The 24,717-nt window shown below is 38.7% G+C and overlaps 2 protein-coding genes and 1 pseudogene across 7 annotated transcripts in view; 2 read left to right on the top strand and 1 right to left on the bottom strand.

The window, feature by feature from the left end:
* CMSS1 (cms1 ribosomal small subunit homolog) overlaps positions 1–24,717 on the bottom strand; it is a 368,700-nt gene that overhangs the window by 253,948 nt on the left and 90,035 nt on the right. The window contains exon 1 of one of the 4 annotated variants that reach the window (XM_055259954.2): positions 3,604–3,703. The exons of 2 other annotated variants lie outside the window; for them this stretch is intronic. The gene's annotated coding sequence lies outside the window, so the exon portion shown is untranslated. Of the gene's footprint in view, positions 1–3,603; positions 3,704–24,717 lie in introns of those variants that run through there. One more of the 4 variants, XM_055259957.2, reaches the window with a different exon arrangement.
* FILIP1L (filamin A interacting protein 1 like) overlaps positions 1–24,717 on the top strand; it is a 104,288-nt gene that overhangs the window by 1,530 nt on the left and 78,041 nt on the right. For all 3 annotated transcript variants that reach the window (XM_055259944.2, XM_055259941.2, XM_055259942.2), the window contains exon 3: positions 5,102–5,280. In XM_055259944.2, coding sequence (XP_055115919.1) covers positions 5,102–5,280 — 179 coding nt within the window. The remainder of the gene's footprint in view (positions 1–5,101; positions 5,281–24,717) is intronic.
* On the top strand, positions 3,619–4,090 carry LOC129471428 (transmembrane protein 258-like; annotated as a pseudogene).

Below are 24,717 nucleotides of genomic sequence, written 5' to 3'. Positions count from 1 at the left end.
GTACCCAGGCTGTAATAAAAAACAGATAAAGTTCAACCACAGAGGTTAATTTTTTGAAAACACTGAGGTATTATGTCATAGAAATTTTGAGCATGAATGGAAATAATCTAAAGAACTGTCCAAGAAATAGAAGTTTTAAAAACATATATTTTAGATGAGTGCATACCTTCTTTTTCCTTCAAATTTTAATGACAGCAAAGACCTTTCCCTCACCAAGTGTACCTACCAATTACAATAGCAAAGGAGGGCAGTCCCAACAGGGCCACCACTAGGGAGAAGGTAGTACTGCTTGCTCTTTTACTTGCTGACATTTCTGAAACCCCTTGGAATTCTTATATTATTCTTTTATTTTCCTCCGAGATCTTCATGGAAAATTTCATAATTTTTCATTTTTATAGAAAAGAAACAACTAGGAACATGAGTTGAGGCTGGAGAGTGAAAGCAAGTTTCAGACAAATTTCCCTCAAATAAACTCTGGCAACCTACCTCAGGACTGACCTCTAATGTCCTTGCTATTCTCGTCTTTGGTATCTCATGAGAGAAGAGACTACTGTCTTGCCAAATAGTGAAGGAGTTTGGTCACATGGATCTGCTTCTCTAAGGGGTGAGGATGAGACCACCCAAAGTCTGTTGATTTGCACTTTAATCCAAATTTTAAACAAAAGGAACCAGAGCTGCATTCAAGTGAATACTGTTAAAACTGTATCCTGGCTCCCAACATACTAACTATGAAACAGTGTCAGGCACAAATTCCCCAACCCCTGTGAGCTCAAATGCAAATTAATGATCTCTGAACATAACCCTAACAAAACTCTACAAATGGCATAACCCCTCAGCGCATCAGTGTGAAATGAAACAGGATGATTCCAAACTTATGTTGAAATCGGTGGAAAAAAATTTAATTACAAAATAATTCTATTGTGCACATGCAAAATTGGAAATACCCCTTTCTACAAATGCTTGCATTCCTAACTCTGTAAGGTGCCCCTGAAAGTTACCCATAATCTAGCCCTGCTTTACAAGTCCAACCTTTTTTGATTACTCCTCCAACAAATACCCCTATATACATACACCTCTCATTCCCACCTCCATGATCTGTCAATTTTCCTCTTTCTTCTACTTCCCCCTTATGGATTGCTCTCTCCTCAGCTATAAGTTTATGCAATTCCTTGAAGCCAAAATAACTCCACGTACACAACCCAGTTGTCTATCCTTTTCCTCGGTCCAGGAAGTACTAGGTGAGAGGGGAATGCCCAGAAAATAAACAGTGAAGGGGAATTCTGCCTAGGATTTTCCTAGACAGGGCTGAAGAAAATAAAGGGAGAGAGGGCAGTGCTCCTGCCGAGACCAGCTGTGACTGTACCCTAATTACATCAGAATAAGCATCTTGCATGCTAAAGTTATTCTTCTTTTGCATTCCCTCATCTTGAAGTGTTAACAGCCCCTTCTCCCTTTTATTTTCTTCATAATGTTCTTTTTGAAAAATCTAAAAAATCTCAATTATGTCTAGGGTAAACTAGAGGTGATTTATCTAATTCTTAAGGCAAAATAACTTAGAAGAACAAACTGCTCTTGGTTACATGACACAACAGGAACACTGACTTAAGATGAAAAACTGGTGGAAGCCTGTGAGCTGGAATATGCTTGGGGCTGGGGCTAGGAGCAGAGGTGTGGTCAAGAGGGCGGGAAGAGGCAAGGACTCAGTCCACAAGAGTTTCGACCTCCTATTCCTTTCCGGCCTAGGGTTCTATATCAGAACTTACCTTAAAAAAAAAAAATTAATAGCCTAAAGTATTCTTAGTTCTTCCAAAAAATATATTATAGAAAATATGGGCCAGGCGCGATGGCTCATGCCTATAATCCCAGCACTTTGGGAGGCCGAGGCAGGCGGATCACCTGAGGTCGGAAATTCGAGACCAGCCTGACCAACATGAAGTAAGCCCATTTCTACTAAAAATACAAAATTAGCCAGGAATGGAGGACATGCCTGTAATCTCAGCTACTTGGGAAGCTGAGGCAGGAGAATCGCTTCAACCCAGGAGGCAGAGATCGTGATGAGCCGAGGTCACGCCATTGCACTCCAGCCTGGACAACAAGAGCGAAACTCTGTCTCAAAAAAAAAAAAAAAAAAAAGAAAGAAAGAAAATATAACAACATTTTGGATTTACCAAGGCACTATAATAAAAGAGTCTCAGTATTATTAGTATAACCTAGGGCAAATCTTAAAATTCTTACCTTAAGCAATGGTATAATTAAGCTTTAAATTTAATTTTATTCATTTAGTTAGTTAATATGTATTGAAAAGCTCATGTATAGGGAAAGTTTTGGTGAAAGAGGAAAAAAGATTTCCAGGTCTTGGCATTGAAAAAAGCAGTCTTGAAGCACCATGGTGAATTATAAGAATTGCCTGAAGTCCAGTGTGGCTGAAAGTTGGGTAGGATCGGTGGGAAGATATGGAGTGAAGATGGGGCCAAGGTGGCAGGAGGTTCAGATGGTGAAGGGCCTTTTGGCCCCGAAGAGGAGAGTGGAGTCCCACTGGTGAAAAATCATGCTCTCAGTGATGAGGACAGACTGCAAGGAGGTAAGGCTAGAGGAAGGGAGACCACTTAGGGGGTCACGGAATAAATGAGGGGCACAGATTCCTTCTAGCCTTCCTTCCATTCCCTTCAAACAACCACGAACATATAAAGGGAAAAAAACACAATGGAAAGCAAGAGTGGATTAAATAAACCTTCTATTTTCTCCCTTTGGTTTGAATAAAGTTTAATATACATATCTTGACAATTACAACAAGCTCTCCAAGGAAATACTGTTTTTGGATTTAGAAAAGCCTCTTTTAGTAATTCATTTATGCTTTACTGAATACCTGCTATAATTATTCATATATTAATTCTAATGTCAATCTTGTGACAAATTAAATTGAATGTATTTTCTAAGTCAACTAATAACTTCCCTAAAGTAAAGCTGATCCTATCACTTTTTCACTCTCAAATTGCAAAAGGAGTTGATTTGAATTTTCCTTACAATGGACTCTAATGTTTGGGCAACTGAAGATAAAATTTTCAGAGGGCTACAGTGGTTTGAGACACAATTCCATGGCAATCAACACTACAGCCTCCTGCTCAGAAGATGCCTCTGCCAGCAGGCAATACAGCATAGCAGTTTCAGCTTTCACAAAAAATCATTTATTAAAAATCATCAACAATTGTATGGCATAATGAAGTATTTTGTGAATTTAAGCATTTAGAAGTCAGAGAGAATTTACTGGGTTCTATATGCTGGGACACCTCAGTTGTATTCTTTTTCTGAAATGACTTGGTCATTTTATGCCCAGATTTCTAGTCAAGTACATTTCTAGTCAAGTACATGCTTTTTAGGATACACAACTTAAATTGGCTTTAAATTCACAATGAGTCACACATTCTAAATCTTTTATGACAAAGGCAAACCGTAAAAATCAATCAACATTATCAGTTACTGCATCTGTATTTAATCTAGAAAGTCGGGTGTTTTCAAAACCAAGTTCTTAATAGATCTTAATTTATCACTAGCAAAAGATCCTGAGTTAGCTCTTGCCAACATGTTTTTCTGGTGGCAGCTTACCCCGTGCTGGGCAAAATGGAGCTCAAGGCCAGGAGCTGATGAACCAGTCCAGTGAGCTTGGCTGTCTAACTCCATCTGACTGTGATGCTTTTGGCCACTGGCATGTTCTTTACTGCCTGGTTCTTCCTTTATGAGGTCACCTCCACTTCCACCAAGTGCACTTGGGATATCTGCCAAGAGCTCCTCATGTCCTTGGTGTTCTCACTCTTCCTACGCTATGGAGTCCTGTCCTGCTGCTGTGGCTTAGCATCCACGTATAAGCTCCTAAGGGTACCAACTGGACAGCTTCTCTGAATCCCTACTTTTGTTAATCAAAAAAATTTTTTTAAACTACTGCTGGAAGTGTCCCACATGCTGCTCACAATAAAGGCAGATGTGTGACCCAAAAAAAAAAAAAAAAAAAAAAAAAAAAATCTCAGTTTCCTTGCTTGCTTGTTTTGTTTCCAATCTGTAAACTGGGCACCTCTTATAAGCAAGGCACTCTGTTAGATGCCAAGGATTAAAAATAAAATAAAAAAAGAAGGATGTAGGCCCTGCTTTCAAGGAGTTCACAGTCTAGCAGGGGAGACAAACACATGTATCAGGCACAGGTTGATCATTTTGTAAAAAAGATGTAAGTATCATGCTGTGAAAATCAGAACGGACTTAGTACTTACATTTGGTGACATTCACATTATACACCAACATATAATAGATTATCTATCCATAGATCTTTTTAAATGGAAATACCTTGATGTATAATAAAACGAAAATCATAGCATGTCCTGGTGGAGCGATCCAAGAGGCATATACTGGTAGAGAGACCTATAGGGTGGGCTGGGGCAGAAGAGATCAGCTAGGGTAGCTGCGAATCCAACACTGTGCAAGGATTCTCTTACTTCCTGTCATTTGTTTAACGTAGCTTCTCAGGAGAGAGACATAAGAGTGTCAGAAAGAGGTTATGTGGAAATAGTTGATACCACAGGGACACAGATTATTCTGTCACGAAAAATTTGATGACAATAAAAAGACTACATTTGTGTTGAAATGCACCCAAAAGTATCAATTAACAAGAGAATAAACACTAAACAAGGAGATAAAAAACCCACTGCTGGCCGGGCGCCGTGGCTCACGCCTGTAATCCTAGCACTTTGGGAGGCTGAAGCAGGCAGATCACTTGAGGTCAGGAGTTCAAGACCAGCCTGACCAACGTGGAGAAACCCCGTCTCTACTAAAAGTACAAAAAAAATTAGTTGGGCACGGTGGCGCATGCCTGTAATCCCAGCTACTTGGGAGGCTGAGGCAGAAGGATCGCTTAAACCCGGGAGGTGGAAGTTGCAGTGAGTCGAGATTGCGCCATTGCACTCCAGCCTGGGCAACAAGAGCGAAACTGTTTCAAAACAAACAAACAAAAAAACCCATTGCTGAATTAATTGAAACAGGGACATTTCTAAAAGAGTGAAAGATGACTGTATATAAACAATTTCGTAACAGGCTATAAATGTGTTTTCTTTCGTAGTTGGACAAAGTTGTGGAAAAACATAAAGAATCTTACAGACGAATCCTGGGACAGCTTTTAGTGGCAGAAAAATCCCATAGGCAAACCATATTGGAGTTGGAGGAAGAAAAGAGAAAACATAAAGAATACATGGAGAAGAGTGATGAATTCATATGCTTACTAGAACAGGAATGTGAAAGGTAAGGCTGCTTTGGACAAAACAATGTCCCATTCTGCAATCTATGAGCTGGCCACTGTATCAGGTGTCAGGGATACAAAGATAAATATGACACAGTCTCTGTTCTCAAAGATCTCATAGTCCAGGGTGAGGAGAAGGATATGTTTGAAGACATTACCAGTACAATGTATGGATAACCAGATGTGTGATAAGGACTGTGGAACCATAAATGTTAGGCCCCTAACTCTTGAAGGGAGTGCCCTGTGAAGGCTGCAAAGACCAGGCAATAGGGGTCTAGTCCCTAGGCAAACAAGAATGAAAACTATATTCACGGTAAGGGGTGAAATAAGTGTGTTAGTATAGAAGTGAGAAAAGAAGCTGCATTTTGAGGGAACTCAAGCTTTTCACATGGCTACAGCATAGGGCATGATTGTAGGATGAGAAAAGGAAAGGCTTGCCTTGAGCAGCTGGACTTTATACTGTTGGCCTGAAGGAGCAAATGGAAAATTGTGAAAGGGAAAATAAGATGATCAGTTATGCTTTCCTAAAGAACGATTAAGAGAACATGGAGGAACGACTGGAGGAGCTTCAGACTGGGCGCAGGAAACTCACATAGGAGGCAAATATCCAGATGAGAAAGGTGAGGGGATGTGTTCCAACAGCCATGAGGTTGGGGGGGTGGGTGTGTGCAGGAACTACTTATGATGTTTAGTCAGTATGAATTAGCGACTGGTTAGACTGGAAAGAAGAGCAAGGAAAACAAGGAGTTACTGAGAAGCACTCCCAGCTATTCAGGAACATATGAAATACGGGAATGGGGCACAGTTTTCTCTATTGTAGCATTTTGATCAGGCAGGATGGTTTCTACTTGGTGAGTGGGTAGGAGATGAGTCCTGGTTTAGACATGCTGAGTATGAGGTACCTTGGTATATTACAGTATCTGGTGTAAAGAAAAATATGTGTAAACTCAACCCATGGTCGGAAATATAGGTCTGCAGAAGGATGGGCTGGTGATATGGATCTGCAGTAGGTGATAGCTGAAACTGTGGGTGTTGGTGTGGTGAGAAGAGAGAATGTTGAAAGGGAACCCTAGAATACATCAAGGCTTGGCAGTTTTCTGGAAGAAAAAGGGGTTGAAAATGGAAGCTGAAAAAAAAAATGGTGGAAGCTTAGAAGAACCAGAAGACAAAGAAGACAATGAAATGAAGCAAAGACTTTAAAAAGAGAGTGAACAGTCAAATAGCACCAAATAATGCAGAAAAGAATGAAATGTCCCAGGATTTGGCAATGAAGAAAATACTGAGGAACTTAATGAGCCATTTCAATAAAGTGGTAAGGGCAGAAGCCAAATTGCAATGCTTTAAAAAACAAAATAAGAAATAAGAACGTAGAAGCTTAAAATGTGAACTAGTATTTTGAGAGGCATGGCTGCAAAAAAGGAGAGTTTGGCTGGTAAATATTTTCTAACCATATGTAGGGTAGATTATTTTGTTCTACTTTGACCCTCTATTCTGAACCACTGTAGACAGTATAAGCATCCATATGAAATTGAAATGACAATTAACCCTCTCTATTGATACTGAAAAGGTGGAGAGTAACCAATCTCAAATGGCTTATTCAACTACTTCCAATTCATTCTTCAGCTAGGTAACTTAAGTTAGTTACCTCAGTATCTAGGCTAATAGCAAACTTTCATTTATTTTCCATATACTTTATGGTAGACATTTTTTCGGAGTGCCAGAGAATCCATGGCACTTATATTCACTCTATTTTTTCCAGGAGGTTTATTTTTCACTACACGGCAGAGACGGGGCAGGGGAAAGGTCCTATTAACTTGCTCCTCATGAACTCTGAAATATCTACAGGGACAGATTAAAGGAGCACAAGAAATCTGGCACCAAAGAAAGATTTGACTCAGACATTACAAGATTTATTATTCAATGAGACAATGTTATATTAAACATTATTTTGAACCCCTGTGGTTTGGCACTAGTGGCCTCATTTGGCCTCCATACTTATTTGGCACTAACTTGCTGAACACAGACACTTTCTTTCATCTTTCATTATTATGAAAATTTACTGACCACAGTCAGAGTGTTGCCTGGCATAGAACAAAGAGGTACAGACTGTCCCTGCCCAGGGGGCTTACCACATTAATGAAAAGGCAAGATGATACGGATTTATGGTGGGAATGTGAAGGGCTATTGGAGGAGAGTTCTGATATTCACTGTGTATCTCTACTATCTTCTGGAGGAAGGCTGGGGAGGGTTATCCTGAAGTTATACTGGAAGGTTGGGAGGCAGATGGCAAAGATTATTTAAACCAAGAGAGCAAGGAGGAACAACACTGAGAAATGGGAAGAAAAGATCAGTGGGAATAAAGGCTAAGGGCTGGAGGAAAAGAAAAATTGTAGGAAAAATGTAAAGTGTATACCACTAAATCAATATATGAAGAATAGTATTTCTAAATATATAAAATAAATTTAAGAGAAAGAATTTAAGAGATTATTTTTAGCTTTGTAAGATACAAAGTTTCCTTTATAGGATTCTTTACTTTGAAGAATAATTAAAGTGAACATGCCATTAACAAGAAGTAGGAAAAAGTGTCTATCACTCTGTTTAGCCATTCCAGAAGATATGAGAATATTCATCTATTTCTATATGCCAAGGAACAGCTTCCAGATGGAATTCTTTGAATGTGACAATATTAAACCTATTCTCAACTCCCTTGATGCATATGTGACTTCCCTTGCTTTGCCTGAACATCACAATTCCAGTATCTTGGTACTGCGGGCCCATTCACATCCACCCTTCCTGCTTTCCTGCCTTCTGCTGGGAGACTGCAGGCCTCATGAGGCATAACTGACTTCTATCTGCTTTAAGGTCATGTGCATCAAAGTACCATCTAACGAAACAGGAAGTGGGGGAAACTAATGACTTCAGGTAAATAAACGCTCAGAGGAGGTGCTTACACAAAAGAGTGTGAAATACCCGTAGCGTGCCTTGCTTTCAAGTGACATGGCAAAACACAGCGTGACTGAGTCCTTCCAACTTCACTGAGAGTGCTTTCTCTCAAGCACACAGCTGCCTCGCACAAAAGTGAGACTAACTTATCCTGAAGGGTCAAAGAACAATGTTTACTTCCTTCCTCAAACAAAGTGTTGTAAACCACTCCCAAACTAGCAACCTTCCCAGCAGTGAAACAAAGATATCATAACCCCAGTAAAAGGGAGGTTGGTTGAAAATAGATACAAAGGGCTATCTGGTTGAAACTCTGAAATAAACACGGTAAAGGTTTAGTGCTCACATTCTAAGTGTTGGTTTGTATCTACCTGGAAATAAAACAAAAATTAAGAAATACATGATTGAGGTAGTTAATGAGACCTCAGAGGATGTAATAATGGATTTCAAATTAAGGCTCAATTTCTGTGTTTTCTTTGGAGAATTTGTTTTATGTGGAAAACCCTAAAGGAGACTGATGTCACACATTGAGCTCAGGCCAAAATGTTTGCCAAGTGATGTCGCTGTTGTAATCAGTAAGCAATTGGCTTTCCCACTGAAGGGTGGGTGGGGGCAGGGATCAGCTCAGGAAAGCCTGTTCCCAAGCATGTTAATGCAAAGTTTCCTTAGCTGTAATCTGTGCGGTTTGGTCAGTCCATATGGTAATATTCTATCCACGTTTCATGACAACGTTCACTGACCAGCTCCAACATGTGGATACGTGTGTCACCAATGACCTGAATTATGTACTTGGCTGAATTACAGGTGGAGTCTACGTAAAAGGTTTTTTACACAAAAGCAATGCCAATAATTTTTGGCCTTTCTGTATGGCTTCACAGGAAAGCCAAAACAAAAGTCACTTTTAGTCAACGTAATTTTGCAAAATTTTCCCATAAGTGAAATGCCAATTTAGTCTGTACTTTCAAAGAAGCTTGCATATTTTTTTTTTCTTTTTCAGTTTCAATGGGGGAAAAGGCTCTGAAGGAAAAAAAAAAGTTGCTTTTTTTTTAAACCATGCATTCTTTCTTAGAATACGAAAACAAACTATGTATGCTATCCATAGATGTTACTGCATTTCTGGTCTTGAAACAACAACTAAAGCAGGAAACAAGTATTGTTACGGCAGCTCTGTATAAAACTGTGGCTTCAACCATGGATTTTGTTAAAGCCTTAAATTACTTTTCATAAAATCTTGGCCAAGTAGGTTAGCACTGATAGTTCAGTTTTGTAAATCAGAAGTTCAAATGGTAGCTTCTCAAAAGCCACAAAGAAAGAGTCAAGGTAGAATTAATCTCTTGTTCCTTTTCTGTCCAAGTTTGACTAGGTAGAACAGTGGTGCAGAGGCCTTAGGGCCCTTTGGAGGAAAGTCACCAGGTGTCCAGCTTCAAGTGTTGTTGCCTTGACCACACCTTGGGAAGTTCTTTGCTGTTAAGTTTTAATGAAGAACAAAGCACTTCCACCTCTCCCTTTGGCTGAAACAACTTTATAAACAAGTATTTTCACCATCAATCCTTTTCTATTATGACAGGCCTATTTTTCCAGACTGCCATCAGACAAGGTGACTAAAACACTGCTTGAGCCATATTTGACCCTACCATTAACTGAGTAAATCAGACCACTTTTAAAGGCTTCTCTCAAAAACATCAAATTTTCTTTCTAGAGGATTTGGATACCCCCTTGAAATACATACATGAATGAGTTAATTTATCTAATTTTTAGGTTAAACTCATTAGTTTGGAGCTAGTGCTACTTGCCATTCATTAACTGAAACAAAACAAAACAAAAACAATAATTGATTAAATATGTATGTCTCCTGCAAGCCAGGTCCCATACTAGATACTGGGCAAACAAGGTAGATGTGGTCCTCACCTACATACAATCCTGAATATTTGTTCATTGTGTAAAACAAAGACACCACTGCAGGCTTTACAACCTGATACTGATTCTTCTAAGGCATTGTGAGTTCATGACGGGTAGAAAAAAAGGCACCACTATGGTAAACTAATGTAATAACATTAATGCTCATGAAGACAGAACATTCAGGAGAAATCAACAAACACATTAAACTAAAGTATTTTACTAGAGAATTCAATATCGTGCCATTAAGATTTTCAGTTTCTTTGGTCTTAAATCTCAGCTTTTAAGGATATCCCACAAAGCAATCCACACAGTGGGTACAAAGCTTTAAAAAAATAAAGTCTACTTAAAAAAATATTTTGAAAGCCAGCAGTTTTAAATTTCATACACACTAAACTATTGTTGTAGAATACATTGTACTCAAATGCAATCATTTCCTTTCAGTTTTTCTGGCAAGGAGTTATTTGTATTACATATTCTCAAGACTATGTCTTACAAGTATTGAAATGGATGCCAGATCTCCGTTTCACCATTTTCATGGGCATCTAGTTCTTTGCCAGAACAAAATGGAGATCCACCACAAACACATATTTTGTTATTGTAATTCTATACAGAATTACGACATGATCAGCCTTGCGTTCATACATGCTGGACCTAACACAGGATCTGAAAAGGGATGCAGAGAGATTAATTACCTCATGTGGGTACTAAAAAACCATTTAGGACCGTACATCATGACTTAACTTTCAACAGATGTCACAAAACCGAACTCTTAAAACTGCACAATTTAGCGGTTTCCATACAATATCTTTTAATTTCAGAGGTCAAAATTCAGATAGAGTGACAATACTACCTGATTGCTTTTCCTTCCCAGAAATTCAGTCTTCTGAACTAAATTTTACAAATAATTTTGAAAGTGTATTTGAACATACATGATAGTGAATTTATTGCTTACAAAAGAATACTATGAATGCTAAAAAGAAAACATTAACAAGCCTAGTGAGGGATGAACCAGGAGCTTAGAGATGGTGGGAATCTGTTCTGCAGACCTGATCTGCAGCTATGGATAACTTTTGGCAAATTCCATTCCTCAAATCTTTAGTTTTCTGGTATATAAAACAAGGGGCTGGGCGTGGTGGCTCACACCTGTAATCCTAGCACTTTGGGAGGCCAAGGCGGGGAGATAATGAGGTCAGGAGTTCAAGACCAGCCTGGCCAAAATGGTGAAACCCTGTCTCTACTAAAAATACAAAAATTAGCCGGGCATGGTGCCGCACGCCTGTAATCCCAGCTACTCAGCAGGCTGAGGCAGAAGGATCACTTGAACCCAGGAGGTGGAGGTTGCAGTGAGCCGAGATTGCGCCACTGCACTCCAGCCTGGGCAACAGAGCGAGAATCTGTCTCAAAACAAAACAAAACAAAAAACAAACAAACAAGGGCAGGGCATATGATTATGATTTCTGTGTCTCTTTCATACCTAAAAATTTGTGATTATGTGATTGTCATGAACAAGTACCTTTTACCTCAAGCCTAGGATTCTAACTCCACTACCAAAAGAGGTCAGTTGGAATGACAGTGACTACCACCAACTTTAAATCCAAATCTGTATGTCCATTCTTTTTTTTTTTTTTTTTTTTTTTGAGACGGAGTCTCGCTCTGTCGCCCAGGCTGGAGTGCAGTGGCGCGATCTCGGCTCACTGCAAGCTCCGCCTCCCGGGTTCACGCCATTCTCCTGCCTCAGCCTCTCCGAGTAGCTGGGACTACAGGCGCCCGCCACCACGCCTGGCTAATTTTTTGTATTTTTAGTAGAGACGGGGTTTCACCGTGGTCTCGATCTCCTGACCTCATGATCTGCCCGCCTCGGCCTCCCAAAGTGCTGGGATTACAAGCGTGAGCCACCGTGCCCTGCCTACGTCCATTCTTAAAGGACATCTAGATTTCGGTATACCCTACTGCTTCCACATATTTGAGACTTAACCTAATATCACCTTTGGGCATCCAAGTCCACTCACAACCTTTTTATTCCTGTTAATACAACCACCATGAATCAATCTATCAGATAACTATAAAAAATTACAGAAATCTCAGAAGCCAAGAATTTAAGCTAGAAAAGACCTAGCAATCTAGACCAATGCTTTGATTTTTTGAATTGAGAAAACTGAGACCTATCAAGTCCAAGATAAAAAAAAGTCACCAAATCTTCCAGTTAAATAGTTGCAGTGCCAGAGCAGAAGCCAGCTCTCCTGACAATATATTTGATGATATTCTAGAGAATATCCCTAGAATAATTCCTAGGTACTCAAACTATGTGCCTGGTGTTATGGGAGGTCCAAGATAAATTTAACACACAACTAAAATAACAGGTGAAAAGACAAGACACTCAAAATAATCTGTAGATAATTTAGGAAGAATGCAGGTGTTCATTCTGTGGCACAGACACCACTGTTGCAACACTGTGGAAGATCAGGCAAAAAGGAGATTAAAGACAGTAATTATCCAACACCCAGCACAGCCCTAGGAGAATGCAGGACATACAGTAAATACTCTATAAATACATTTACTAACTGGCTGGTGGTTACTAGTTTAACAGCCCTATAAAACAGGTAGCCAAAAACTGAATGTGGAAAGGCAACCTCAAACTTCTGTTCCATTTGGACTAAAAAATATAAAGAGGAATAAGAGCCACTAAACCATATCAAAATGGAAATTTTTGCCTCATAAGTGAAAATCAAGGTAGGATATTAAAATTAAACTGTATCCTGAATTTGCAACTCATAGGTAAACTTTCCTGGCAAGTGTATTAATTCTTCAGATGAGAAGATGAAGCCAAACAGCTTTGGCCAGCCATGAAGATGATGGCTGGCACAAGTGATGAGTGAATATCACTGCACAGAAAGGCCTTATGGAAGAGCACAGGGTATCAGTTAAAAGCACAGACTCGAGTTAGAACAACAAACATGGAGCATGGACCATGAAGCATGGTCCCATCCTCTCATCTGATCCTACTGGCTATTTGATCTTGGGCAAAGCATTTAATCTTGTTAAATCTCCGATTCACCAGCTGTTTAAAAAATGATAGAGATCTCATAGGTTCTTGTGATTACTAATTATATAATGCACAGCAAGTGCTAAGTAAGGTGTCTAGCACATAAAAAGCACTCAGTGACCATTAGCACTGTATTTGTCAGGGTCCTCCAGAGAAACGTGTGTGTGTGTGTGTGTGTGTGTGTGTGTGTGTATAAACCGTTATTATAAAGTATTGGCTCACATGATCCTGAACGCTGGGCAGTCGCATGAGCTGCTGTCTTCAAACTGGAGACCCAAGAAAGCCAGTCATGTAGACGAAAGACCTGAAAGCTAGAAAATCAATGGTATAGATTCTATTCCCAATCTAAAGCCCTAAGAATCAGGAGTGGCAAGGACAGAAGATTGATGTCCCAGTGCAATTAACCCAGGCAGTTAATTCAACCTGCCCTCGGCTTTCTGTTTCATTCTGGCTCTCAACAGATTGCAGGATGTCTACTCACATTGGGGAAGGCAGTCTATCAACTAAAATGCTAACCTCTTTGGAAACACTCTCACAGATACACCTCAAATAATGTTTAACCAGCTATTCAGACATCCCATGGCCCAGTCAAGTTGACACATAAAATTAACCATTACACATATCTTTCTTCAAATTTGCCTTTCTTCAAAGTAGTTTACTTATGTACTCTGCATGATACCAATAGGTATTTTTTTGAGTTGCCAAGAAAGCATTTAAGTAGACCCTATACTGGGTCCTAATAATGTGACAATTAATAAGAGCTTTCAAGGGGCATATTGTTTAGTATAGGGGAGATAGATACAACATCAGTAAGTGCAATGCAAAGTTGCAGGCTAATGACAACAAAAGATACAGAGGAGGCATAAACAAGGGCTTATAGTCAAGGCATGGTTGTATCCTATTTCCTTTAGTGTAGGAGAATTACTGAATGTCCTAATGATCTAACACTGTGTAACACTGAGCTGGGCAAGACAGTGCTCCGTGAACTTTTTTTTTTTAAACCATTAAGACCCATTTCTTCTTTTTGGTAAATCACTCTACTTAGAGAAACAGAAATGTTAGTTTGGTGGTATTATGAAAAATGTAGCCTTCCAAATATGCGAAATCAAGACTGAACCAAAGTGGGGGTTTTTAAGTACATCCAAAGACTCCAATGCTTCTCTGGCTTGCCACTGTCAAAAATCCTCACACTAATTGCATCTTCTTGTCTAAAGTTATTGTGAAAAATCAAATATTCCCACTCTAAGGTAAGTGGGCTTACTTTTGATACATTTTGTTACACAGCCCCTTCCACAGGACCAAGAACATGGCAGAGGTAAAATAAATATTTTTTTTAAATGAGTGAATGAAATGTAGGAAAAGTTGGCTACATTTTAATCTATTATTTTCCATTAATCTCTCATCACGAATTAGCTTCTGGATTCATTCCCTTCGGTTAGCATGGTCATGGGAGAATAGGATATAAGACAAGCCCATTTTGATGAGGAAAGCAGAATGAGCTTAAGAGCTTTGGGACTATCCCCAAGAAGGCAGAAATAAGAGCATATGGTGTCCTTATCATGGAGCTAGAAGAAAAAAAATGACCCTAAAAGGGGATTTTAAGATTAAACACATCAGAGACATTAACTAAATAATCACTAAAAACAACTCACTTAATTCATACTTTGCAGTTTTTATATCCAATATTTTTTCACTAACAAAAACATCATGACCACTTTCCCAAATCACCAACTACTCTACATCACAATTAAAGTAGATGAATACTACTGTATCACACAGGTGCATCACAATTTATTTAGCAAATTCTCTGTTGTGGGCATTTATATTCCTCCTTTGTCACTAGTATAAAGAACTCTATCCTGAATGGCCTCATATTCCAATGAATTTTTATGCCTTTCTGATTATTGTTTTCGAATTCTTATATGTGAAATTGCTAAGTCAAAAGTTATGAACCTATTTAAGTTATAAAACCTATAGCTAAACTGCCTTCTGTAAAAGATATTTATACCATTACTAACAATGAAGAAGAGAGCCAATTTCTTACTTTATAACTTTACCTGAGACTAGTCTTGAATCTGACCTCAATTTAAACATGATATGATGTTATAAAGAGTATAAAGTGAATGTTAATGACATGAATCAGACTTTCCCACTGACTTGGGCTTTGTTTAGAGATGTGTTGCTTCTGGAAAAAAAAACAATCTAACATATCAAAAACACACTTAAAGATTATAACATTTTATTGAAAGAGTATTTTCACCTTGTCAATATAATTTCAGTATTTTCCTTTTCCCTATCAAATTCAGGTTCTCATGGCCTAGCATCACTGGTCTTCCAAAAATAAAAAACTTCCATTGCTCATTCTCTGAAATGTCTGAGGCTTCCTCCTTCATATATCCTATATCAAGTCTTAGAGTCCAAATTCAGGATCCTGGCTTACCTTTCTCACCACGTGACATATTTGGCAATAGTTCACAACACTTAGTACTGGCCCTACATGGTCCTGAAAAGTCTGATTTGTTGAAAATAGTGGGATCTAAAGCCCACTTTGCCAAATTCCCTCTCTAATTTAAATTCAGTTAGTTTGGAGTGTTTGAGAATTATATATCAGTTTCCTATTTAACTCAATTTCTACTTGCCAATCCTCACTTCTTTATATTTCCTCCCTACTTATCATACACATACACTCCATTTATTTCCATGAATTTCTCAATAACACTCTGAAATATCCGAGATGCCTGACAAACAGGTAACTTGTAGCTTCAGAAGATGTTTCATAAGAAACGCGTTAGCAAGATTCATGAGACTGAATATGTGTTTTCTATGTTTTTTCTTTTCTTAAAAATAAGTAATTTCCAGGCCGGGCGCGGTGGCTCACGCTTGTAATCCCAGCACTTTGGGAGGCCGAGGCGGGCGGATCACGAGGTCAGGAGATCGAGACCACGGTGAAACCCTGTCTCTACTAAAAATACAAATTAGCCGGGCGTGGTGTTGGGCGCCTGTAGTCCCAGCTACTCGGAGAGGCTGAGGCAGGAGAATGGCGTGAACCCGGGAGGCGGAGCTTGCAGTGAGCCGAGATGGCGCCACTGCACTTCAGCCTGGGTGAGAGAGCGAAAAAAAAAAAAAAAAAAAGTAATTTCCAACTCACAGCTTTTTCACACTGTATCTTGTATATATGCTTCAGGGTCATGCACATAGCCCTGCTCTCACTTCCTATTCCTCAAAGATAATCCACCATGAATGGTTTCTTGTATTTATCTTTAAAAAGATTATTACAAGCATATATCAGCAATTCATGAAGATCATACAATACTTTTCCTATTCTTTTTTTAAGTGGTTGCATATTATTCAATTTTATAGATGCAATTCATTAGCCAGGCCACCTTATGAGCTTTAGGTTGTATCCTTTTTATTTCCTATTAAACATTTATTTCCTATTAAACATTCTTTGGTTAATTGACTCTCAGTAACTTCAAATGCCTCTTACTTTCTATTTTCCTTTAGAAATAGGTTAATCACTGGTAACAGAGAGATACCACTTCATATCCACTAGGATAACTTTAATCAAAAAGATAATAACAAGTATTGACAAGGATGTGAAACTGGAACCCTCATATGCTGCTGTGTAGTAATGTAAAATGGTGCATTGGAAAATAGTCTGGCAGTTCCTCAAAAAGTTAAGTGTAGAATTATTGCCTTAGTCAGCTGGGGCTGTGATGACAAAATACCAGAGATTGGGTGGCTTGTAAACAACAGAAATTTATTTCTCACAGTTCTGGAAGGTGGAAGTCAGAGATGAGGGTGCTAGCAGTATTCTGGCAAGGGCCCTCTTCTGGGTTGTAGACTGCTGTCTTCTCCTTGTTTCCTCACGTGGTGGAAAGTGGGTGAGAAAGTTCTTATGAGGGTCACTAATTCCATTCATGAATGTCCCTCTAACCTCAAAACCTAATTATCTCCCAAAGGTTCCACTTCCTAATACCATCACACTGGGGGTTATGATTTCAACATAAGAGTTTGGGGGGACACAAATATTCAGTCCATTGCAGTTACCACACAACTCAACAATTCTACTCTCAAGTATACAGCTAAGAAAATGAAAACACATGTCCACAAAAATCTGTACACAAATATTCACAGCAGCATTATTCATGATAGTCAAGAAGTGAAAACAACCCAAATGTCCACCAACTGAGGCATGGATAAACAAAACTGTGGTATATCCATGTAATGGAATACTACTTGTCAATTAAAAAAGAAGCTCTGTGGGCCAGGTGCGGTGGCTCGTGCCTGTAATGCCAGCACTTTGGGAGGCTGAGGCAGGTGGACTGCTTGAGCCCAGGAGTTTGAGACCAGCCTGGGCAACACGGCAAAACCTCATCTCTACAAAAAATACAAAATTTAGCTGGGTGTGCTGGCATGCACCTGCAGTCCCAGCTACTTGGGCGGCTGAGGTAGGAGGATCACCTAAATCCAGGGAGGTCAAGGCTGCGGTAAGCCGAGATCACGCCATTACACTCCAGCCTGGGAAACAAAGCAAGACCCTGTCTCAAAAGAAAAAAAGAAAAAAAAGTAAGAAGCAGCAGCAGCCCTGTGCCCATTAAGCAGTGACACTACAGCCGCTAGAAACCACTGATCTCCTTTTTATCTCTATGGTTTTGCCTATTTTGGACATTTCACATAAATGGAATCATACAAGATGTAGCTATTTGTCCCTGGTTTCTTTCACTTAAAATAATGTTTTCAGGGTTCAGACATGTTGTAACATGTATCAGTACACTTCATTCCTTTTTATGGCTGAATAAAACCAAAAAGGTCAGTATGGATGTGTAACTTGATTGATTTAAATGACCAACAAGATAGATATAAAACTATTGATGATAATGTAGATTTCTCATGAGATAAAGTTTCGCTGTGTTCTTAACACTTTAAAAATTAAAACTTTTAATACTATTAGGAAGCAAAGAATAAAGACTTGGAAAAAGGTAAATGGGGATATACCAAAAAGAAATAACTGAAAGCAAATGAGTATTTGCTGGAAAAAAAAAAAGAGAACGAACATTTTGGTTATATATGAAAAGAGAGAAAATGGTGAAATTTATTATCCATTCTTTCATTTAACTTAACACTATGCTTGGAACTAGGAACTAGGAAAAAGAAATAATGAAGAAGACATGGATCCTGTCTTTGAGGCCCAGGTGGAAACGTAAGTAGAATGAGGTAATTAACTGTGAGCTGTAACAGAGGCACGTACAAGAGTGCTCAAGGATCTGATTAGAAAGATGGATTAGCTCTGCATGGAGGGAATGTGGAGGTTTCCCAGCAGGCAGCAATTGGCTTCAAGGCTGAGTAGACTTAGCAGGCAGAGAAATGCACTCACAGGTACATTAAAAAGATAAATTTATGGAGTTAAGCCTCAGTTGAGGATGAGTATGTTAGAGCCAGGGCATACAGACCCTGTATGCCACAACCTTGGATTTCCCCTTTATCCTGAGACCATGAGACATTCGTCATGCAGAAAAATCTCAACCCACCACTGGCAATTTGTTAGAGAACCTAGAGTGTATACAGGCCTTGTGTTAGGTGTGTCTAGAGTCAAATTTGGAAACAACTTAATAATAATTATTATTTTGTTATAATAACATATAATATATATTATATAACATATAATAAAAAAAACAACCAGAAAACTATTACGAGCAAAACACCCAAGAGAAATGGATTTCACATTACCTATTATTGTACAACTTCCTGATAAAAACTTAACCTTACAGCCAAATAGGATTGAAGAAATACATTTCCATTTGGCTGAAGCAAATGGAAAAATAAATCTCATTTCATCCTAAATCCCAGAAAGGGAGATGTGGCTGTGTAATGCGCTACCCAATCCCTTTGCCTAGCCTAAAATTGGCTAATTACAGCAACATGTGAATGAACAAACAGCAATGAGATACAACCAACCGGAAAAGAGAAAGAAACAGGAGCGTCTATTTATTTTAACTGTAACCTGAGCTCTGCCAAGAAGACAGTCCATTCTCCATCTCTTCATCCTTGAAAAGAGTTGCCTAGCTAACCTTTCTTAGAGAATATAACTGCCTTTGGCCATTGTTTGAGTTTGGGCCCAAGTTTCTTGGGCAACATTAAAAAAAATAACACTAGTTATGTGTTGATGTTTCCATCTACAAAATGGGCATAAATATTCTAGTTATCTACTTTCTTGCATGAGGGCTCTGAGAAGAGTATAGGTAACTCTTTGGGCAAAGAATTTGAGATCTATAGGCCAAAGGGAAAATATAAACCCCATAAAATGTTTATTTACATATGGAAATAATAGTTAGAATTATAGGGTATTACTTTTTGTTAATCTGAGGGCTAAAACATAATACTCCCCAGGTTACCTACAAATATTGTTTCCTTGGAAAGTGGTAAGTGGTACTGGATATAACAATGTGCATCTGCCACTTCACCTAGCAGGTAACAACTGTGAAGACGTGTTTGTTTACTTTAAAAGCTCTCAGTGATAGGAAGATTTATTAAAGAAATGAAACATTTCACCTCTAAAAGCTCACAGAACCCTGTTTTTGTTACATTTGTCTTGCCAGGAGAATTCTGAATGTGTTTGCATTGTATCAGTCAACAATGTGAGTCAGTGTGTCCTAAACCGGTTTTCTAACCAGAAAACTGAGAAGTTTGATGACACATTTAGGTAAACATACTCACTGGATGAAGTTATTTAAATTTTTATAGCCTTTTAATCCTCTCTAAGCCTTTGAAATCCATACAGGTTTTTAGACAAGATTTAAGTTCTTATAAGTCAAAGAATAGAAATTACGTATAAACCAACTTTATTAAGAATTTCACAGGTTCTGGACATCTAAGAATACCTAATATTGTACTTGAAAGTGCAATGAGGATGAGCTGACCCCACACTGAAGCCCTTCCCTGTTAACTAATCAGCCTTATTCTTAAACAAAATTTCAGCTCTGAATATGCATTTTGCCCCGAGAACTGAAATTTCTCACTCATTCCGGTCAGAAGACAACAGCTCTTGTTGACAATGATAAATGAACTCTGAATATGAAGGGTTCACTCAAGTGAAAGAAAAGGAAAGGGGCTGCAGACTATGACTCTCATCACCTACTCTCCATGCAATTTGAGAATTCAATAGGCAGTTGAATGGAAATGGAATAAAAATGTGGCAAAATATACACTGAGGTTATCTAAATTAACTAGAACTGATAGCAACTTTAAGTTATTATGAGTTAACTAAAATTAGCAGTGTGATGGACTTTTTAATCTATACAGATGAAAAACATGACACACTTGATACCCTATTACTAGCAGTAATATTATTTCTTTATGCAAAGAAGATTTTTCAAGTAAATCTACTCATTCTCTTATTCTAGAGAGTTTCTGCTTCACCTAAAAGAAATCTTGCCCTTGCCATGAATGATTATTTCTGCAGGAAAATTTGGCTTTACATTATTCACAAATTTGTTAACAAGTAACTATTGTACAAGGGGTGGCTCTAAATCCTTTTGATACCATGACTCCGTCCACACCCCAGACCCCCTCACCTGACCCAAGGCTTCCACATCATTCCTCCATGGATATATGAAACATACACAAGCACATGGTACAGTGTATACACACAATCAAAATTCAATTTATTTTGCAGGTAGCACCACCAAACCCTAGCTCAGAGTACCTCTGCTCCATTTTCTGTTTGGTATTGGATCAGACAGAAAATTAATTTTATGAGAAGAGGCCAGAACTTGAAATAGGTGTCTCCCTGCATGTCTTTCACCCATAGCCTCAACTTGAAGCTAAATTATGACACTTTAGCCATCTACTTGTTCAAGAAATGCTGCACTAGAAGGTTTGGTTCTTACATTTTCCAGGTAAGCATTCCTTTGATGGCCTGTGCACAGACAAACACACACACACAAGTTCTCCAATAATTTTTTTAAGTATAGAGTTGTTAACTGGTAAATTATTCACAAAGAGTAAATGGGGTCAGAGTAATCTCACATAGAATTTTAACTAAATCCCTGAAGCTAATTAAGATTCCCATTAAAAGAAAGAACACACACACACACACACACACACAGACACACACACAATAGGAATTTTTTTTTTGTAGATGGTAGATTCTATTTTGTATATTCTATACAAAAAATACAAAGAAAGGTCTCTTGTAAATAACTTGACAATTAGTGATAACAATTACATTTAATTAAATATTTACTGTCAAACACTGTGCTAAGCACAGTAGATTATCTCATTTAATCCTCCTAACAACCTTTTAAAGGAGGTAATATTATTGTCCACATAATATTCAGATAATCATCCTGAAGAAGCTCAAGGACAGTAACTTTCCCAAGATCACACTGCTAGTAACTGGAGAGGAGAATTAGGCCTCAAGGACTCTCATATCTGAGCTCTTAACACTTCTCTGCCAGTGGTTCCCAAACCTAAGTGATCATCATTGTTGCCTGGGGAGACACTTAAAAGTATAGATTCCTGGGCCCAACCCCAAACATACTGAATGAGAATCTCCAACAGTGGAACTTGCAGATAGGAACATAATGGTATTTCAAATATGGTTCAAATGTTCTTTTAAGATGCCAAGAGAACACGAGTGAAGCCAGTTGTCACATAGTTGTCTAAGTCAAATCATCTGCCTTGAATAGAAAATAGCATCTCTTTTTCCACATACATCTCTTCTCACTTTATAATAGAAAGGTCTTATTTGCTAAAAGGTCAAATTAGGTAATGGTCATACTATGTCAGCAATTTGTACTAACATACCCGGCTGCATGGGCTATGTTATGGAAGACGAAAGGGATACAGCACAGAAATTCTGCTGATTCAGAACTGCCGAGTCAGAACTTCACTGATAGAGAAGACACAAAACCAATTGGACAGTTTAAAAATCCTTGGCCATACTCATTGCCTGACCAGATCAGTATTTACAAATATTCAATGCACAGTTTCAGTACCTGAAAAATTCACTTATCATCTAGTTCATTTATTCATTCATTTCAAAATGCTTACTGAGTTCCTTCCAAGTGCCAGGCACTGGATCACACACATGGCCCTTGCCCTCAGGAGGAGAAAAGCATTCAGGTGGTGGAAAAAGAGGTGATCACTGATTAGGGGATCAGGAATGGCTTGATCCCCTAACGGATCAAGATAGCATTAGCGTTGCACATTAAAAGAGACGTAGTTCGGACAAGGAGAAAAAGAGAACGGAAAACAAAAATCATTATAGGTGGACTTAATAGCATAAGGGAAGTGGATTAGGGCAAAAAGAGCAATCAAATTCAGGAAAAAGCAAGGAATATGGTTTGGCTTAAGTACACATAATGTGAAAAAACAGTGGAAGCTATGGGTGCAATGTTAGGTTCAGCAAACAAAGAGCTGCAGATGTCAAATTAAAGGGGTACACCAGGTGCAGTGGCTCACATCTGTAATCCCAGCACTTTGGGAGGCTGAGGTGGGCGGATCATGAAGTCAGGAGATCGAGGCCATCCTGGCTAACATGGTGAAACGCCGTCTCTACTAAAAATGCAAAAAATTAGTTGGGCATGGTGGTGGGCGCCTGTAGTCCCAGCTATTGGGGAGGCGGAGGCAGGAGAATGGCATGAACCCAGGAGGCAGAGCTTGCAGTGAGCTGAGATTGCGCCACTGCACTCCAGCCTGGGCGACAGAGTGAGACTCTGTCTCAAAAAAAAAGAAAATTAAAAGGGTAATAGGTAGTTAAGATAACTATTCCACACCATTCCATCAGCACTACGATAATGTGACAAAGTATTAAGAGTACAAGAAGCTGAAGATCTGAATTGAAGGGCTGCTTCCACTATATGCTAACCAACTCTGTGTATTTGTTGAAGTCTAAATAACAGTAAGAGTCCCCAAAATATGTTTATTTAGGTTTAAATATACTCTAATTATTCAAACAAGTTTTAAATAATCTAAACATTATTTAAATAACCTTAAAAGTCGTTCTGCTCCATGAGACCATTCAGAGTTGTCTTCATCCACATGATCAATACTGAAACTCTACCATATCTCTGTTATAGGGCATAGTAGGGAGTTAGGGGATGGGTGGGGAAAATGGCAAAATACATGAAAAGTGTCTTGCTTTCAAGTTAGGGATGACCATCTCTTCTACTTATATTTCACTGATCCAATCCAAACTCACATAGCCACTTCTCAGTACTGGAAAAGCTAGAAATGTCTGGTTGGGCAGCCATATACCCAGGAAGAGGGGGACAATTAAAGTTTTGAGGACAACTCAGTCTGCCACAATCTTAGTGCAAACCACTTAACCTTTCTGTGTTTCAGTTTTATCTTCATGACCTTGAAGAAGTTAAAAATTTCTTGAAAAGAACACAAAGTCACCAATCACAAAAGGTTAAAAATTTAAGACTTTATTGAAGTAAATAAGTTATGTTAATCAAAATACAACAACAGGATGAAAAGGCAAGTTACAGATTGGGAGAAGATATTTGCTCATGTATAACCAACAAAAGACTCACATACAGAATACATGAAGAACTCCTACAAACCAATAATTTAATAAAAAATAAGACTGACAACCCAATATAAAAGAAACAGACTTGAAGGGGCCTTAAAGAGAATATGCAAATAAGCATGTGAAAGGGAGTTTCAACATTATAAATCATCAGGGAAATACAAATTAAATTTACAACGAGGGAGTACTACAGCCCTACCAGAAAGGCTAATATTTATTTATTTATCTATTTATTTATTTATTTATTTAGAGACAAGGTCTTGGCCCTGTCACCCAGGCTGGATGGAGTACTGTGGTACGATCTCCGCTCACTGCAACCTCTGCCTCCTGGGCTCAAGCGATCCTCCCACCTCAGTCCCCTAGGTAGCTGGGACCACAGGCATGCACCATCATGCCCAGCTAATGTTTGTATTTTTTGTAGAGACAGGGTTTCTCCATGTTGTCTAGGCTGGCCTTGAACTTCTAAGTTCAAGTGATCTGCCCGCCTCGGCCTCCCAAAGTGCTGGGACTACAAGCGTGAGCCACTGCACCTGGCCAGAAAGGCTAAATTAAAAAGATATTACCAAATGTTAAAGAAGTGAAGCAACTAGAGTTTGCATACATTTCTGATGGCAATGTAAATTCTATTTCTATGAAGTTGCATTTCCATTAATATGAGAGTCCACATGCATGCAGTCCAAAACAGACAGAATTAATCTACAGTAATAGACATCAAATGGTGGCAACCTCTCAGTAAGAAAGTGGATATCAACTGGAATGTGGCACAAAGGAGGCCAGTGGCAGAGTTGGAAATATTCTATAACTTGATCTGGATAGAGACTATATAGGTACATACATATGTAAAAGTGTATCAATCTGTACGCTTAATATTTGTGCACATTTAGTAAAAATAAATTACACCTCAATAAACGAGAAAAATGAAGAAATAATGATTATACTATAAGATGTAAAATGAAGTACGTTACATGTTCTAAAGATGCAAGACATACAAAGACTAGACCAGCAATTGCTGTGGGCCCT

Source organism: Symphalangus syndactylus, chromosome 21 (assembly GCF_028878055.3).
Source record: "Symphalangus syndactylus isolate Jambi chromosome 21, NHGRI_mSymSyn1-v2.1_pri, whole genome shotgun sequence".
NCBI lineage: Eukaryota > Metazoa > Chordata > Mammalia > Primates > Hylobatidae > Symphalangus > Symphalangus syndactylus.
Note: the sequence above shows the minus strand (reverse complement) of the source record. Positions and strands in the feature narration are given on the sequence as shown.